The 13,018-nt window shown below is 42.1% G+C and overlaps 1 protein-coding gene across 1 annotated transcript in view; it reads left to right on the top strand.

The window, feature by feature from the left end:
• Positions 1-10,915, top strand: part of kdm4b (lysine (K)-specific demethylase 4B) — a 406,075-nt gene extending 395,160 nt beyond the window's left edge. The window contains exon 23 of the mRNA XM_080213068.1: positions 6,394-10,915. Within this exon, the coding sequence (XP_080069194.1) occupies positions 6,394-6,585 (192 nt within the window). The 3' untranslated portion in view covers positions 6,586-10,915. The remainder of the gene's footprint in view (positions 1-6,393) is intronic.
• Positions 10,916-13,018: the final 2,103 nt, after the last annotated feature.

The following is a 13,018-nucleotide window of genomic DNA, read 5'->3' as shown; positions in this document are numbered from 1 at the left end:
GGAAACATAAGTCTGCCAGTGTACAACAGATAAGATGGATGAGGCTGCTCAATTATTAAACCTCTTTTATGAGCAGAGCATCAGACAGAGGCACTAAACTCTGCAGCAGAGAGTTCAATTTGTCAAAATGTTTGCTGAGTTTTCAAACAAACACTGTTCAGTGCATCAGGGTTCAAAGAGGAAGGTCCTGAGATGGAGATAAGTTCCTATGGTTTTAAAGAGGCAGTTTATCAGATTGAGATGTATTCTTGTGGGTTTCAAGGGAGGTGTGCTCTGTTACAAATAGTTTTTCAGAAACATCAGGTATTTTGGCAATCTCATCCAAATGTGTCTCTTCTGGAAGGGAAGAGTAATTATAAATATTTTAGCAAATGAGGGTTTCAAAGAAAATGAGTGACAACTGCAGAGAGATCTTGTTATGTATTTAAAGTGGTTGTATCGCTTTTGTGTATGACATCACATGACTTGTAGTGATAGAGATTGTGGGCTTTTGTGGCTCTTCCACCTTGGACCTGGAACAAGTAGCATCTTAATAAACCTGTATTGCATTTTACTGAAACCCGCAAGTGTGGCACCTCATTACTTTTCTCTTTGTGGTAAGTACCATTCGTTATGTAACAAAGAAGAAATTGGTAGTGAGAGTCAGAGAAAATTATTTTTTTCCAACCTGATTGAAAGGAAAACGAAAACCAGAACTTTGGATTGAAAAATCGATCTAAGGCAAGGAAGAGAAACCTCCGCACCTCAAAAGGTTTAGAGGAAAAAGAAGTGAGTAAGCAAGAAACAGAAGTTAAAGTTACTTACTGTTCAGCAACATGGGTAGACTGCCAAGCTGTGGAGACTGTGCACGTGGCAAAGTGGAGTGGGCTGTGGGGACAGAGACTCATAGAAACAAAACGTCCATGGGATCTGAAAGCAAAGTTACTATGGGAAAGTTCTGACAAAAGAAAATTGTGGCATTGGTAGATAAGGTGATCATTTGCATTGTGAGGGGAAGAGGGGGAAACCTGAAGGAAGTACAAAACCTGGGAGCTGATTACCAAAAATGGCAGGTAAAGGTAGCCCCGTGGATGTGTTTGATGAAGATTGTGGAATTGTGAACTGTCACAAAGAAAGATTCCAGTGTTAATTTCAAACAAATTAAGTACTGGACAACTTAAAGATTGGGCCATTTCTCAGCTAACCAACAAACATGTCACCGATGTGCCCAAGTTGGATACTCCAACCTACAAAAATGTGTAAGAGAAAGAAAACATCCAAGTCTGCAGGAAGAATCTATAAAATGACAGGTAAAGATGAAGACACCGTGAAGATAGTGTGCCAAAACAAGTTCAAGCTAGGAATATTGTCGATACGTGGTAATTCACAAGGTTTATGGGTATTTCCAAAACTTGATGGTAAGCTAGTCAGAATGGAAGTGAAACTGGGCTGCAGTATCATTTATATCTGAGACAATCTATAAGGAGAAATTAATTCATTATCATTTGAAACCATCAAATATTATCCTACGGACATGCACAGAGAAGGTTGTACCACTAAAAGGATACGTTAAGGTAAAAGTAGAAGTGAATGGACTAACAGCGGAGTTACCTCTGTTGTGTGCTTCATTACGGTAGAGCGTGATTGGGAAAAATCAAACTCAACTGGGGAGCTATAAATCAATTGGTCACTAGCAAACTTCAGCAACTTCTGGAAAAGTACAAAAATGTGTTTGAAAACTCGCTGGGTTTAATGACGAGTTGAAATCCAACTCTTAATTAAACCATTCAGTGCACCAAAATGTCTAAAAGCCAGAACAGTGCCAAATGCCATCAGACCAAAAGCTGAAGAAGAGCTAGAAAGACTAGTCCAAACAGGAGTCATTGAATTTGTTTCAAGTGATTGGGCTACACTAATTGTGCCTGTACTAAAACCTGATGGACTCAGTAAGAATATGTGGAGATTCCAAGATGGCGATTAACTCTATTATGTGCTGATCAATACTGCTGCTGATTGAAGACTTATTTAGTGGACTTTAGTGGGCTCCCGAAGGAGCCCAGGAAGGATCAGTACTGGTCTCCACGAATTTCTTGGGGGCTCGGAGGCCTTTGGAGGTGGCTGAGGACATAGATGCGCGTTGCCCCATCTGCCAGTGCCAACTACCTGAAGGGAGGCATGAAATGGGAAGGGTCATGAAGCAGGGAGGGAGTCCTCAATTTCAGTTCCGGATTGGGAGGCCAGATCTCTGTGAAGCTGGGTTCTGCCCCCCTCAGAACAGGTGCAAAACTCATCACTCTCCCAAAACTGACTTAAGTGCGAGAAAATTACGATCTGATTACCGTATGCGTGTCTGACACAAATCACATCTATTTTCTCACCAGAAGAACACTTAGTCGGTTTTTGGAAAAATTCTGTCCATAATCCTGAGTTATAAATGACTTGGGTTACATCATTGATAAAGATGGCTTGCGTAAGTAACCGAAAAAGATTATAGCAATTTTAGAAGTAGCATGTCCTCAAAATGTGACGCAATTGAGATTGTTTCTAGGATTAATAAACTATTATGGTAAATCCATTCCATAAGAACATAAGAAATAGGAGCAGGAGTAGGCCATCTAGCCCTTCGAGCCTGCCCCGCCATTCAATAAGATCATGGCTGATCTGTCGTGGCTCAGTTCCACATTCCCGCCCTCTCCCCATAACCCTTAATCCCCTTGCTTATCAAAAACCCATCAACCCACGTCTTAAAAATATTTAGCGAGGCAGCCTCCGCCACCTCAACGGGCAGAGAATTCCAGAGATTCACCACCCTTTGAGTGAAGAAGTTCCTCCTCAACTCCGTTCTAAACCGCCCCCCCTTTATCTTGAGGCTGTGCCCCCTAGTCCTACTGTCCTTTCTGAGCGGGAAGAGTCTCTCCACCTCTATCCTATCCATCTCATTCATCATCTTATACGTCTCAATGAGATCTCCCCTCATTCTTCTAAACTCTAACGAGTACAAGCCTAGTTTATTCGGCGTGTCCTCATAGCTCAACCCCCTCAACTCCGGTATCAGCCTAGTAAACCTCCTCTGCACTCCCTCCAAGGCCAAAATATCCTTGCCTAAGTACGGCAACCAAAACTGCACACAGTACTCCAGCTGCGGCCTCACCAGTGCCCTGTACAGCCGCAGCAAGACCTCCCTACTTTTATATTCAATCCCCTTCGCTATGAAGGCCAGCATCCCATTCGCCTTCCTGACCACCTGCTGCACCTGCAGGCTGGGTTTTTGCGACTCATGCACAAGGACCCCGAGGTCCCTCTGCACCGTCGCCTGCTGCAGTTTTTCGCCACGTAAGTAATAATCCTTCCTACCATTATTCCTACCAAAGTGGACAACCTCACACTTGCCAACATTAAATTCCATTTGCCAGTTCCTGGCCCATTCGCCCAGCCTATCTAGATCCTTCTGCAGAGTCTCCACACCCTCCGCGCAATTTGCCGTTCCACCAATCTTGGTGTCATCAGCAAATTTCGACACCATACACTCGGTTCCCTCCTCCAGATCATCTATATAAATGGTAAGTAGCTGAGGCCCCAGCACCGACCCCTGGGGCACTCCACTAGTCACCGACCGCCAATCCGAATAGCACCCATTGACCCCCACGCTCTGCCTCCTATTTGACAACCAATCCTCTATCCACGCTAACACCCTGCCCCCAACTCCATGCCCCCTGACCTTCTGCAATAACCTCTTGTGAGGTACCTTGTCAGACGCCTTCTGAAAATCAAGAAAGACCACATCCACTGGCTCTCCTCTATCCACCGCCCTAGACACATCCTCATAGAACTCCAATAAATTTGTCAGACACGACTTCCCCTTAACGAAACCGTGCTGCGTCTGCTCTATCAAGCAATTCCCCTCAAGATGCCTCGCTATTTCCTCCTTGACGGATTCTAACATTTTACCTACAACAGACGTTAAACTAACCGGCCTATAATTCCCTGCCTTTTGCCTGGCACCCTTCTTAAACAACGGCGTAACATTAGCCGCTTTCCAATCTTGCAGCACTTCCCCGGAATCCAGCGACGTCTGGAAAATAACCACCAAGGCATCCACTATCACCTCCGCCATTTCTTTCAGAACCCTCGGGTGCATTCCATCCGGTCCTGGGGACTTGTCCACAATCAGTCCCTCCAGTCTGTCGAGCACCACCTCTCTAGTAACAGTAATGTCATTGAGACCCTCCAGTCCTACCACCTTTCCATCGCTAACACCCGGCAAATTATTCACGTCCTCCCCCGTGAAGACCGAAACAAAAAAGTTATTCAAGACCTCAGCCATATCCCCATCCCCTACCACTAAGTCCCCCCTCTCATCCTCTAAGGGTCCAACGTTCACCCTAGCCAGCCTCTTCCTTTTTATATATTTATAAAAACTCTTGCTATCCTTTTTTATATTAAGCGCTAGCCCAGCTTCATAGTTTATCCTACCCTTCTTTATCAACTTCTTTGTCAATCTTTGTTGACATTTAAACCTCTCCCAATCCTCTTCTCGCCCAACACACTTAGCTACTCTAAACGCCTCCGCTTTTAATTTAACACTTTCCTTCACCTCCTTTGTTATCCACGGCTTATTACCTCTCCTCCTACGGTCCTTTTTAACCATTGGAATAAATTTCTGCTGAGCACCAAGAAAGATCTCCTTAAAGATCCTCCACTGCTCCTCAGCAGACCTACCTTCCAACGCGCGCCCCCAGTCCACATTCGCCAATTCTTCTCTCATCCTACCATACTCCCCCCAAACTTCACAACACTATTGCAGCCATTGCACACTCTGCTATCTGGTAAACAGGCATGGCACTGGACAGAAGAATGTGAAAGAGCTAACAAAGTGGTAAAAGAAACCTTAAAAGAAGACAGAGCAATTGGTTCATCTCAAGACAAGTAAAAAAATTCTCGATCATATACAGGAACACTGCACATGCAACAGCACGGAATTCCCCAGCAATGCTACTTTTAAAAAGGAACCTAAGAACCAAGTTTGACCTTTTGAAACACTTCAGAGATTGTCGACCGAAACAAAAAGCGCCAATTGCCAGGAGAGAACAAAATTCTAAAAAGAGTATTTACTCGGGAAGAATGAGCACTAGCAAGAAGCTACGCTACCAGTGAAAAATGGGTACCTGCTGTTATCATAGAAAAAACAGGTCCAATATCTTAACACCATACAGGTGGGTGATGAGAGAGTTCAGGAACATCAAACTGATCAGATACTAGCCTCAAGAGTGAAATCACTGAAGCTTCACTGGAAATTCTTACATCAGAAATGTGAAGTCCTGATACCTCTGAATAGAGACTAACCACAGAGACAAATTCAGATTCTATATCTAAAGAATTTTCAACAACAAGACAAATTCAGATTCTATATCTAAAGAATCTTCAACAATGGAAACTGACACTGAAATTTCATATGAAAGTATTATCAACAAAAAAAGAGAAAACTTCAAAGGTCTCGAGTAGCCAAATTCCAGTGTTGAGTACAATCCAGAATAGACATCCACCTGAGAGATGTCTTATTAATTGTGTATATAAATATATACATGGGAAATTATGATAATGTTTAATTGGCCCAATTATTGAAATATTGGGAGAAGTTGTTGTTTGGAGACTAAAGAAGTAAAAGGGGAGGGATGTTATGTGATTAAAGTGGTTGCATCACTTTGTATAACGTCACGTGCCCTGGAGTGAGAGATTCACAGGCTTTGGTGACCTTTCCATCTCGGATCTGGAACAAGTAACATCTTACAAAGCCACCATGTTTTACTGAAACCCACACATGTGGCACCTCATTGCATTGGTAAAGAACGTTGAAGGATAAAGGGAGAGTGCAGGAGACTTGATTTAAGGCTGTGTCACTTGTGACAACATGGATGTGTGCTCCAAATGGATTGTTTTGATGTTGGACTATTCAGTGGCTGATCGTGGCTTTTTCTGGAGCTGTTTTATTTATAACTACATGTGCTTGGTTGCCCCATAGCATATTAAATGAATCTGAGCACCTTTTAAACTGGGAAATTGCTGCTGTTTCAATCATTGTTTCACCTAAATACCAACACTTATGGGAGCCTTTCTCTCCAGCCTCAGACAGATTCTCTGCGCGGTATTTTAATCTGGGCTGCAATAAAAGAGGCTGTTTTGATAACATTCAATTAAAGTGAGGAATTAGATCCTTTTTCCCATCACCACCTTTTACTTTAATCCTGACCTTCAACACCTATGTTGTGGATTTGTGTAAATTGTTATTTGTTAAACTGATTTGAATTCCAACGGTCGGAAATCACTGGGGAGAGATGCAACTTAAGCCTTCCATTGTCAAAGTGCTGTGCAACGTTTGATCTGCTTTGTCCGTTCACTATCCTGTTTGTTTTGCAGTCACCACTGATGAGCTCCCAACACGAGGATTATGTCTCAGGAGAGGAAACTAAGGAGGCAAAGAAGACTTGGCCCTCAAACTCCAAGTTTCAAGAAGACTACAGCCAGAAAGATTACAGCCAGAATCCTGAATATTATACATTTATGGAAAACCTCTTTCATTCACCATACCAGCAGGGCTATAGTAATTAGGGACATGCATTTCTGTGTTTTTGGGGGTATGGGGGGGATTTGTTTGTTTTGGGTTTTTCAATGGGTGAAAAAAATAGAAATGCTTTTGTGCTCAGTAAATGGATTCAATTTAAACAAAAATGTTGTTGAAAAGACTCTACAGTAAATCATGAGCCATCTTCTGCGAAGGTGCTAAACAAATTTAGAATTGAACTACTGAATCTGCCTTGAAGTTTCAATCACATCTCTTGTACATAGAAAAAAAACTAGTGTGTGAGTTTTTTTTAAAATCTTTGGCTTAAGAAGAAAGAGAGAACAAAGTTCAGCGTTTTTCTAGCTTTTGTGTGTATCTCCCTTGCATATTTGAACCAAAGCAATATTTGCAATTGTTGTAGGTGTGATCGTATTAATATGAAGGAAACCAATGTCACTTCTCTGATTTGTCTGCAGTACGACAACTTTTTTCAATCGCCTTTAGGTACAGTTTTTTTTTGTAGTTGGGAGGCTTTGGTGGATTTTGAAAATGTTTTTGAAGATAAATATAAAGGCTGCATTCCCAAAATGGTTCAGATTTTTTTCTCTGAAGACCTATAGAAAATCCCTTTTCTCAAAACCTCGGATGTAGCTGAGCATCTGACGCAATGAATCCCAGCCTGGGAGTTGGGCTAGAACTCTGGCTGCACCAACAATGTTGGTACACCAGCTGTAATGTTAACTTTTTGCTCACTGGAATTTATAATGTGCACGGTTTTTGAATGGCAGCACACTAAAGGCAGTTTCTCCCCCCTCGCCGGAATGTTTTAGAACCTTTAATTTCTTGTTGTTAATTTTTGTGGTGAATCCTGATTTAAGATGGGGCTTTAAAAAAAAAAGTTGCTGGGCAGGGCAGATGAAGTTGGAAATTGATCACGCCTCATGTCTTGTGGAGTCAATTGATCCCAAGACTATTCTTGATGATATCTCTACTGGTGGGTTAAGGGTTGGGGGTGTCAGGTGGGAGACGTTGGTCTATTTTGTATCGTCTTAGTTTGTTCTCAAGACTTGGAAACTTAAGGCCCAATTCACTATTGATCGCAATTGATGCAAAATGAAAATTATTGGAAATGTTTTAAAAAAAAAATGACCACAAAGCATAATTGGTAATCATCTATGGAGAGGGAAACCAATGTGTCCAACATAGTTCCCCCAGGTCATTAATGTTAGTTTTCAGTCAGTAATGTTTATTCCTTAATATCCTTTAAGCTCAAAACTAAATCCTTGTCTTCTTGTTCATCATTAGCCAAAATAAGCACATACTTCACTTTCTGTTTAGTTCTGTTGAGCCACTTTTTCTATAAACCATTGATTTATTCGGTAACCTCAATAAATACATGTTTTGATCATTGCAAAACAATGTGCTTATCTGTGTATATTTCAGTGTTATCTTTGTAGAGTTCCTTTTCCTGCCAGTTTGATTTTTTTTTCATCTGCATAAGCACTGAAGCAGATTGGAATGATTTCATTTGCTGTGAACGGTGTCTCTTCATGGCTGGGACGTGCAACTCTGTGGCCTCCATAAGAGAGTTGGAGCAGGTTGAAGTTGAACTGTCCTGCTTCATTCTCTTGTGTGAGTTTGCTCTTACGTTAGCTGTGCCATCAGGAAAGTGTTACCAAGAATCAGGATCTTTGTGGCTAAATTAGCAAAAAAACACAAAACCATGAAAGAAAAAAGAAACTTTTCAGTAATTTTGTTTTTTACATTCAGTCGTATAGCAGCATGTGTTCAGACCTTGTCAGGTCTCAGAATTAAGTCTTTAATTTTTATGTTTTTCAGGGATTGGGACCCCTCAGAATATTTGTGTGGGGGGAGGGGGTGTGGGATGCTTGTCGTGCAGATACGGTGGATTGAGGCAAAGTAGTTCCTAAGATGGTTTAAACCCCATGAGAGATGGGGTTTGAATAAGATTAGAAATTAAAATGGAGAAGGTGATTATCAACAATGAAATATAGATAATTATGTACAAAATGTATCATGCCATTGTATTAAATACTTTAAATTATTTCTGTAAAATGTCAAGGCATAAAAACACTCACTCTCCAGAAGTTATTTGCAGCCTTTTGCTTATTAGGACTAAGATGTCTAGCTTAAAAGTGTAGTAGTTGTGTGTGGAATTCAGTCGTAAATATGTAGTTTTCCAGATAGATAGGTGGTGAATGGAGGCTGATTTTTGTAATTCTAAGTGACTAAACTGCAAAATGTTTCCTTAAACAATCACAATAGAATGTGGCGACCTTGTTTCAGCATTATAGTCCATGACATTTACAAAAGCCTAAATGGTCAACCAAAATCGACCAAATAACCTCTGCAGCTTCAGCATAATATTGTCAGACACAGATAAACATCAGTTTCACCTTGAAGGCAGAATGACCTGAACTGTGTCTCATTTGACTCCAGTGAGGAAGATACAGATTTGTAACTCTACAAACCAAGTTCTTTGATGGTTTGTGTTTTCAGAGCTCAATATTATTAACCCATGTCCTTCCTTAATTGCAAAACATTTCTCTGTGACTTATGATGTGATTAGGTCAGTTGAATTAATAACCCTCATGTTTATTAAAAACTGATCTTGCAAACTAATGAGAGCCAATCATTGAAGTCTCTGTGATCAAAAGATCAGGAAAAAGGCCTCCTCATCTCAGTGGTACTGCTTTGAGCCCAGTTCCAATATTAGTGTGAGTCACCAGCCCTCATGCATATTTTGTCAGGTCAGCTATTTTGGCACAACGCTAAGACAAATGTTCACTATTGCAAGCTCTGTGAAGCCCAATGCTTAAAGTGCTGTCAACTTGGGCACAAGTCACTGCGAGTTGAAGTTTGGGGACTGGCATCAGGAAGTGGGAATTGAATGTCTTGAACCCAAAAACGTGATAAAGGGAGATTTAATGGGGACATCACCTATTCTGATAAGAGTTTAATGGTTGCATGCATAGTGTGTTTGTATCTCTTGGCGTTCCCCCTGTGTACTGTGTAAGATTATACTGCACTATCAGACCTTTGCTGTGAGTTGTGGAGGAAGCTTCTCTTGCTGACGATGTGAATGGGCAGCAGTCCAGGACAGTTCTTTTATCCCCAGTCACTGCAGGTGGTTCAGTGCTCTGAACTGGTTTACTAAAGCAAGGATTTGCCAGACTTTATTGCAATAAGTTTTTTAATTAGTCTCACCTGCTCCGGGGCTATTCCAGTCCTGGCCAGTCTGAGGCAATTTACTGGCATCAATATTGGGGAACCATCAATAGAGTAACAAGTTCAGAGACCGGCAATCAAAGTGAAACCCAAGGACTGTTCCCACAAATCAGATACATATTGTGGGAGTGCTCTGTATTCTTTGTTTATGGCAATGTGTTGTCTTCACAGCAGTGTTGACATGATTGGACCAGCAGAGCCCTTGGTGCACTGGGACTTTTGGAACATTTACCTGACTGGCCTGGAGCTCAGAACAGCTGGCCCACAGTAATTGGTAATGGTCGAGCATAGACTTCCCTGCTCGAGTGCTTTTGGGTTGACAGGTCTCACAGGTGGAAAATAAGTAAAAATTACAGTTTTCATCAGTTGCCAGTGATCCAGGAAGTGCATCTTTTTCAGTCTGAAACTCCTAAAATTGGCAGCAAATGTTTGAGATAGAAATGGAAAACGCTGGATATTTGGCAGGACAGGCCGCATCCGTGGAGAAAAACAAGATTTGCTGTTTTCGGTTAATGATGACTCCTCATCGGAACGCATCTGTAATGTTCTGATGAAGGGTCATCATTGGTCAGAAACGTGAACCTATTTTTCTCCACCGATGCTACCAGACCTGCTGGGCATTTCCAGCATTTTCTGTTACCGATTTCCAACATCTGCAGTATTTCTGCTTTTGTGCAGACCTTTTGATTTTTTTTTCCTCTGACTGGTACCAGGGACAGTGAAATATCTTCTCTCTGTGATATTGTTGAGTAGTATTGATTAGTCCGTGACTATGACGGCAATTCTGTTTTTTTTTCCCCCCTCCACCCCGTCCAGATACTTTTTCCCCTTAATATTTATAGTACGTCAAAGAATTTAATCAATTAAATGGAATGTTTTCTGGTATTGTACAGCTAAAATGCTTTTGATTAAGAACAGTTGCTTGCATTTTGAATTTATGACAACTGTGGGTTGCAGCAAGGGAAGGGAGGAACCGATTTTGCTTCATTCACTGTTTGCAAATAATGTACATTTTTATAAATTTGTAACTGTATGATTTAATGGAATTAGATTTGTTAGGTTTCAATGTCTCGTGTTTATGTTTTCCTATTGGTTTGCTCTGGGTTGATGAAATAAAAGTGAAATGGCATTGCATATCGAGTGTCCCAGCACAGTCTCTAATCTGGCTTTTTAAGACTCTGAATTTCTCGGGTGAAGTGTTCAGCTCATTTTCAATCGGCACTTGTGAGTTTCTCTGTCACCAGGTGTAAGCTTGAGCACCTGCTGTTGAATAGCTGCCTTATGCTAACTCTAATAGCTGGAAGGGTTACAAAAGGTGAGGTCAATCTTTTGGGTGTTGATGAAATAAACAAGAGTGCCTAAAAAAAAAAGCCAGACTGGGAACATGAGCGGAGGGTTCTTAACCAGCAAAACTGATTCCGGATAATCTGGGAACAGAGGGGACTGGGAATAATGAATTCCATAATGAATAACGGCTTCCTTGATAATGCCCAGGACTTGTATGGGGAATCACTGATTGACCCCTCTGTAGGACTTGTACATTACGAGCTCCCTGATGATTGGTAATTACGTTAACATGTGGAGCTCGAATCCTGATCCCTTTATAAAGCAGGCTCCTGAGTGGGTCCGTTGATGTACTGCCCCGGTTGAGACCTGTTGTGTTCACCATAGGCTTGTGGTTTTTGCTTCATTTTGTGCAATAAAGCCCCATTCCTTTACAGCTGATTCCTGCAGTTGTTATAGTTTCCCAAATATCTGAGATAGGTGGATGAAGCCATGTCGTGTAATAGTCATTGTATAGCAAGAGAACCAACAGAGCAAGATAATCCTGGGGGGAATGGTAACATTTAGTGAAGTGACATAAGCAGAAGATAGTTGCCTCCTTGGACCTTCTACCTTTCCTCAAGCCCATTTTGCTTTAGGTCTCCTCCCTGCAACTTTCTCTCATTAACTTGGAATCTGTCTGTTTGTTCCTCATGTTTAACTTCACTGAACAGGACCTCTTTCGGATTCCTATCTTTGTCCCTTAACAAGACTCTTCCTGAGTAGATTTCTGTCCCCTTCCCATGTCCTGTTCTTTTAGGCAGTCTCTTTAGAATGATGCTCCTCTTCCAGGTCACCTGACCTTTTCACACAGTTTCACTTTTGTACTTAATCTCCCGTCTGTGCAGGTGCAGGGCTGGCTTTGCAATAAGAAACTAAGAATATGAGCTTCACACGTGTGCAGGACCTGTTCCCAGCCTGAAGGTGCAAAAATACCAACTGCTCATGAACGGCCATCCTCCGATTGACGCGTGTGCAGAAGACCTGAAGAATGGGAAAAGGCAGTGATTGTGCATGGGTGGCCATTCTACAGCCAGGCCTTGCTCAGGAACACCCAGGCCCTCTGGAAACCACCTCCGATTTAAAAGTTTTTTTTTCCTCTTTGCGGTGCGACACGGCAATCTAGTCACTTGGCACTGAGATAAACACAAACATTGCAAAAGCTGCAACTGTTCTGTCCAAGCTGGGTAAGAGAATTTGGAATAACAGCAACCTGACTGACAACACCAAGCCGGGAGTCTCCCGAGGCTGTAACCTCAATACACTTCTCTATGGTGCTGAGATATGGACAACAGCTCAAGGGTTCTGGGTTCAATTCCTGGCTCAGGTCACTGTCTGTGTGGAGTTTGCACATTCTCCTCGTGTCCGTCTGGGTTTCCTCTGGGTGCCCCAGTTTCGTCCCATAGTCCAAAGATGAGTGGGTTAGGTTGATTAGCCAGGCTAAGAAATTGCCCCTTAGCGTCCAGGGATGTGTAGGTTAGAGGGATTAGTGGGTATAATATGTAGGGATATGGGGGTAGGGCCTGGGTGGGATTGTGTTTGGTGCAGACTCGATGGGCCGCCTTCTGCACTGTAGGGTTCTATGATTCTATGAACACATGCTAAACAGGAGGAAAGTATGAATAGTTTTCATCTTTGCTGTCTAAAACCTATCCTCAGCACGGCTTGGCAGGACAAGTACATTAACTTGAAGGTCCTGGACTGTGTTAATAATTAGCATGCACTTGTTGCTAAGCCATCAATATCTGAGCTTCCCTGGCCATGTTCATTAGATGGATTCAGTAAGAAGTCTCGCAACACCAGCACTGCTCCTCTCCAAAAGCTAGTGGCTTGTGCTACAAAGAAACCTGTTGGATTTTAACCTAGTGTTGTGAGACTTGTAGAATCATAGAACCCTACAGCGCAGAA

Source organism: Carcharhinus amblyrhynchos, chromosome 26, assembly GCF_965287045.1.
Source record: "Carcharhinus amblyrhynchos chromosome 26, sCarAmb.v2.hapA, whole genome shotgun sequence".
Taxonomy (NCBI): Eukaryota; Metazoa; Chordata; class Chondrichthyes; order Carcharhiniformes; family Carcharhinidae; genus Carcharhinus; species Carcharhinus amblyrhynchos.
This window is presented reverse-complemented; position numbering and strand designations above follow the sequence as displayed.